Here is a 6,000-nt window from a genome sequence, read left to right as displayed (position 1 = left end):
GTCCCAGTTCTGTTCTTAGGGGCTGAGTGACCACATCAGAAAAAGCATCATCATACTTAATATCTTCCTCTTTATCCTTCCCAAGGCAGAATGGGCCTGAGACTTACTTATCCGCATCCCTCAGAAGTGATCCCTCCCCATCAGGTTTAAAGCATATTGGCTGACGACATGGAGGAATCTTCACCCTGGCTGCTGCAGCTGTACCTCATCAGTGAAGAGAGGACTCTGGTTTCCAAGACTGCCAGCTCAGCACCTTTCACCAGCACTGATACATGGTAAGGATATGACACCATCATCTGCTGAGGACGTGGTGTTTTCCCTGAGCATACCACGCACCGCATTTAACAAGGGCGGCCTCCCCTGCTTAGGGAGTCCAGGGCTAACTTGGGCATTGGTGTGTACTAACACAGCACCAAATAACCCCTGCATCCCTCAGTTGAAATGCTAATGCATTCCTGTAAGTGAGCGCTGGGAAACAGTTCTCAGCGTTCATGGAGATTGGGCTAGAAAAAAATCAACAGAGGAGTTACAACAACAAACCTGCAGTGGTAGCAACCTATCTGTGCACAGCGGGAGAGGAAAGCCAAGTGAGACATGCCAGTGAACCAAGCCCTGATCCTCTTACACATAACTATTTATTGTTTAGACTGTACCACATAAAGAAAAACAGACTCAGGAGAGCTGAGTCCAGATCTGCTCTGCTATAGAATTCTTGTGTGACCTAGGGAAAGTCACTTCATCTCTCTGTGCCTCTGTTCTCCATCTGTGAAATGTAGATAATACTTCCTTTCTTCCACCTGATGCCTGTCTTGTCTATTCAGATTGTAGGGCAGGGACTGAGTCTTTCAATATGTATGTACAGGGGCTAGCAAAATGGGGCAATAATCTCAGTTGGGGCCTTTGCATGCTACTGTAATACAAATAATTATTAATAATAACCAGAGATGTACATGATGCTTTTCAGACAATAAACAGGGGCATGTCCCTGCCCCTAGGAGTTTACAATCTGAGAGACAAAACACAGTAAGAAATGACCATAAAGAAAGGATGAGGTATAAAACAAAGAGGACACCAGGTCTGATCGTAGCAGATACATCTTGTTAGTTCCTCTTTTTTTAATAGCAATATATTAAAATGGGAAGTTGAGTTGGGACACAAGGGGGAAGGAAGTCAATTTAAAATAATTTTTGTGTAATCTTTTGGAGGCAAATCTTTCAGGACGTTCTTAGCTAAGCAAACCTGCCTTGTTCCCACTTGAATATACACAGGTCTCCTTTTCCAACATCAGGCTGTGCTCAATCATATTCACAGGTAGTAACTAACCACCAAGCTTTGCCGGAATCCTGCCAAGTTTTCAGACCGTGCTGCTTTTTGCCACTCAAGCCAAGATACAAGACAGAGCCAAGAAAATGGGCTGCCCTTTCTCATCCACTTTTCACCAGCTAAATGCTGGTTAAACGTCCTCCCCCTTCCAGGCCCTGCTGTGCAGCACAAAATCCTTCTGTTTATTTCACTGGCAGTTTTGAATTGCAGTTAGGACTAACTAACCAGCCCAAGCCTTTGGGCAGATAAGCGAGCAAGCACCTTTGCATCTGAAGCTCCCTGGATCTTTGATATGCGCATCGCATGACATCTCTGGGAACAGCAGTGAAATGTGGCTTTTGTTTAAAAATATGGACTAAAATATGTTCTCTGTTTCTCTTGCTTTTATCAACAGTTGGCTTTGTGCAGCGAGTGCCTGCGCCGCAGTATAAATCAAGTTAATTCCTAAGGTACTTTTCTGTGTTAAGGCTGAAATTCCCATTTTGGTTCACTGTCTTGCATTGTGAACTAAATTATTTTCATAGCCCCAGAAGGGCACGTTGTCAGCACAGACTTACTGCAGTTATATACCATAGCCGAAACATTAATATCTCTTCTAAATATAGCGTATTGACAAGGTATCTGGTATAGTGTAAATCCTAGGGACATTTGATCCAGATCATTAAAACCAAGTGAAGGGAGCAAGGAATAGATCAGGTTACTAATTCAAACATGCAATGAATTATTAATTCCACTATTAATTCTACCAGCCTCCTACTTTTTTTTTTCTTTTTTTTTCAGTTAGGCGGCTTTGAGCATATCCTTGCTGTTTCATGATAGTACATTTGTTTGCTTCGTAGCACAGGTGTGTCTGAGGATGCGGCACATTCAAGTCGGGTGTCTTGTGGCAATGACTTTCTTGTGGGTGGCAAACAGGATGCATGCTAAGAAAGGTAAGACTCTGTTCAGCTGTGCTCAGCACCAAAGCACCGAGGGTTAACTTCCAGGGGATGTCCAGCTGGGGTAGCTCTTACAGGGCTCTCGCAGCAGGCACGCTCCTAGGTCACCTGCAGTGTGTATGCATGAATGAACGGTGCCCGTTTCATGGGCTTTTTGATAGTCTGTCTGGTTTATCAATCTTTGATGTTGTTTTAGGGCCTGATCCTGCCAGCCCTTATTCACATGAGCCATCCTTACACACGCACAGTCTCACTGGCCGCAACGGAACTAGACGTGTGAGGAAGCAGTTCTAGGCCAAGCCCTTCCGTATTGTTATGCGTTATTATTATTATTACCGTATTTACTCATTTGTAAATGTCTCCTTTTCATTTAGATTTTTAATGTATGGACAGTACAGTGTTTGCAGACGTGGCTTGGGGCAGCGCTGCTCCCAATTCTCCAGCAAGCAAGGGGTTAATCTCAGCCCAACTTCTTGCACATGTGCTATGGGGATAGGCTATCAAATGACTGCTTGGAAGACAGGTGGTGAATGGCAGGGCTCCCCCTACCCCCAGGGTCATAGGACTGAGTTGAGTGCCAGGCTGGGGGGCATTTGCAGTTGCTCTGCGTTTTTTTGCTTATGTTAAGCTGATTAACCCTTGTCCCTTGCTAGCAGTACCCCTGCCCTGTTTCTGCTGCATCATCCCAATCGTTTACACAGTAGACTGTATGTGCCAGTTCCTCAGCTGGTGTCTCTATTGAAATCAATGGACCATGTACGCCTCCTGAAGGCCTGGCTCTAAAGCAGTGTGGTAGTTCTGGATTTGCTTTTTAACTATAGAAATGAAATATTTCAACCACATCAGTAGAACCCTGTGCCATTAACTTACTCATCAGCACTTGGGCCTTCTTTGTAGGAGGGTGGTGAAGCACTGGACTGGGTTACCTAGGGAGGTGGTGAAATCTCCTTCCTTAAAGGTTTTTAAGGCCCAGCTTGACAAAGCCCTGACTGGGATGATTTAGTTGGTGTTGGTCCTGCTTTGAACAGGGGACTGGACTAGATGACCTCCTGAGGTCCCTTCCAACCCTAATATTCTATGATTCTGTGTAGCGATGTGTCTGGTCTGGGGGAAGTTACTTTTTCCTTGACAGTCACTGACACAGGATAAAATGCTTTAGAATGCTGCTTGGTTGATTTTATGGTTCACTCTTTTAGTTTGCTAAAGATTGAGGGATAGCAATGTGGAAGTCTCTACATTGGTCTCCAGTTACTCTTCTGAAATATTTGTTTGCTTCTCTAAGTATTTATTTTTCTAAAAACCCACCTCCACAACAAATTACTCTTCTTTTAAACTGGTTCAGAAGTAGGGAAAGTCTAGCAGAGGAAATTCTGGCTAAAAAGCACTGCCGCATTAAGGATTTTGTAGAGTCAGATATTGACAGCTTGGTTTTGTCACTAAATTAACTAGAGAGACTCATACTCCCTCCTTTGGAGGAGTTCAGATGCTCATTAGAAAGACACAAAGGCAAGTCACAAAATCTGGATCCAGATCAGAACTTCAGCGAAGTTAAGAGCTGTTTTTAGTTCAGAGCTTTAGCTCTGTCTTGTCTGTAAAATGAAGGCAATGTGGATTTGATCCTGGACTAAGAACATGCGTCTTTCAGATCAGACCATGAAATCTGTCATGTTTTCACCGATAATCAGTGCTTGTTTCTCATAACTGGGCTTCCTCAAACATTATTTTCTACACAAAGGCCCTTGCTAGTGGTGGGGAAGCTGCCAGGAGTACATGGACTCAGTTTGATTCGGAGAAGAACCTGAGAGATTGGCTGTTTGGGGTTGGAGGTCCTGTGGCACCAGCATCTCCCAGTGGAGCTAGGAAGCCAAAGGTGCACTAAACATGAGCAACCCAAAAGTTAAGCTACCCCTCTTGATCCTCCCAGGGTTTGATTTCAGTTCAAAGGATGGGCAAGAGTTTGGAGCTGTCCTGGTGTCTGAGAAGTCGGGAAAAATGTGAACTCTGGGAGCTATTTTTGCAAGATGCTGATCCCTTCAGTGCCTCGGAAGCCAGTGGGAGCTGAGGATGCTCAGTACTTTGCAGGATCTAACGTAAGGCTGGGGTATTTCCTTGCGGGAGGAGAAATGACTGGATCCAGGTGCGGGGATGCTGCATTGCTACTCCATGCACACTGCACACAGAATTACAATGCACACATCATCTCTGTGGTGGCCTCAGAGCGGGATGGGGCAAAAGCAGTATAAGCGGAAGTGCTCACATGGGTGCAGCACCACATCCAGAACGTCACTCAAACCAGCTCTGTATCAAGTCCCCAGGCACACGGCAGCTTCCCTGTGTGTTTTGACTCCTCCAGGAACATGTAACTGAGCTGTCAGTCAAAGTTACTGCAACTCCAGCCAGCTGGGATGTGTCATTCAACCTTGCGGGCCTTGAATTGCTAAATCTGGTGGGGCTGCGCCAGTAGGTGGTCCCCCTTTGCCCATATATGTATTAATTATAATTCATTATAATTATTTTAATATAGCATGTTATAAAATAACACCGAGGTGTCCCAGCTGAGTTTGGGGCTCCATTGTCCTTGGCACTGTATGTACACATCATCCGAGACACTCCCTGCCCTAAAGATCTTTCAGTCTAATCAGAGGTGATACCAAGGCACAGAGAGGTGAGATGACACCTCTAAGGTCACACAGCAGGTCAGCGGCAGGGCCAGGGCTAGAGCTCAAATCTCCTGACTCCCAGTCCACGTGACTAGGCCACGCTGCCATCTGTTCTGCAACATGAAACAAGTCCACTAGAATTCAATGAACCTCCCTCTTAACCCAAAGTCCTCACATGGTGCTGGCTGCTCATGAGCGATTGTCACTTACTGCGCTCACTTAAGTACCTTGAAGCACTGAGCTATTAATTCCTCAGTAATTGTCTCTGAAGTAGCCTTTACCCCGCCTGCAGGCTCCCCGTTCAGCTATGTATTTCAATAACATTATTAGTTTAATACCTTCCCCACATTAGTTTAGCGCCTATCCCTGGTAATTACCATGTCAATTTGCTATCTGACCATCCTGCCCATGCGCAGGCGCCCACACATGAAAATGTATATTAACCGTTTGTTTTTGACTGCTCATCACAATGCACATTTATCTTCCGTAGCAGGTCACAGCACTGCCAAGCATAATGAAAAGCAATGTGCAATGGCCAGCTATTGATTTGCAATAGACTTTGCCCAGACTGAGAGCATATAGACTTGTTTGTGAATCTACACATGTCCCTCAGAAGGGACAAAGGGTATTTCTTTGCTCCCAAATGTGGTATACAGGGCCAGATTTAGGGGAAGGCGACCCAGGCTACTGCCTGGGGTGCTGGGCTTGTGGGGGGGAGCTGGGCTGCAGGTGCTGTTTTTGTCATTAGCGATAAAAAGGAAAATAGACTGTTTGAAGTAAAATGTTTCAGGTATTCCTTATGTGGATTCATTTTTTCACTAACCTTCTAGAATGTTCTGGACCTTTGTAGAATGTCATGGAACTTTTCAGACTTTCTGAGAACTACATTTTCCTAGAACCTCCTAGAATGTTGTCAGCCATGCCCTCATGGGTGTATAAGGGGTGGGGCATCGCCAGTCAGGCAGTGAGATATAAGAACGAAATGAGAGCCCAGGTGCAATATTGGGAACCTTGTTTTATTGTGTAATTGTGAAAGTGTACTTGTGTTTTAAGACTGAAAGCGTGTAAGTAGCGACTAA

At 45.0% G+C, this 6,000-nt stretch overlaps 1 protein-coding gene across 2 annotated transcripts in view; it reads left to right on the top strand.

Moving 5' to 3' along the window:
* The first annotated feature begins 223 nt into the window (after positions 1-223).
* Positions 224-6,000, top strand: part of CDCP2 (CUB domain containing protein 2) — a 28,674-nt gene continuing 22,897 nt past the window's right edge. For both annotated transcript variants that reach the window (XM_045028388.1, XM_045028387.1), the window contains exons 1-3: positions 224-275; positions 1,718-1,772; positions 2,163-2,255. In XM_045028388.1, coding sequence (XP_044884323.1) covers positions 2,180-2,255 — 76 coding nt within the window. In that variant the 5' untranslated portion in view covers positions 224-275; positions 1,718-1,772; positions 2,163-2,179. The remainder of the gene's footprint in view (positions 276-1,717; positions 1,773-2,162; positions 2,256-6,000) is intronic.

This window comes from Mauremys mutica, chromosome 8 (genome assembly GCF_020497125.1).
Source record: "Mauremys mutica isolate MM-2020 ecotype Southern chromosome 8, ASM2049712v1, whole genome shotgun sequence".
NCBI classification, from domain to species: Eukaryota; Metazoa; Chordata; order Testudines; family Geoemydidae; genus Mauremys; species Mauremys mutica.
Note: the sequence above shows the minus strand (reverse complement) of the source record. Positions and strands in the feature narration are given on the sequence as shown.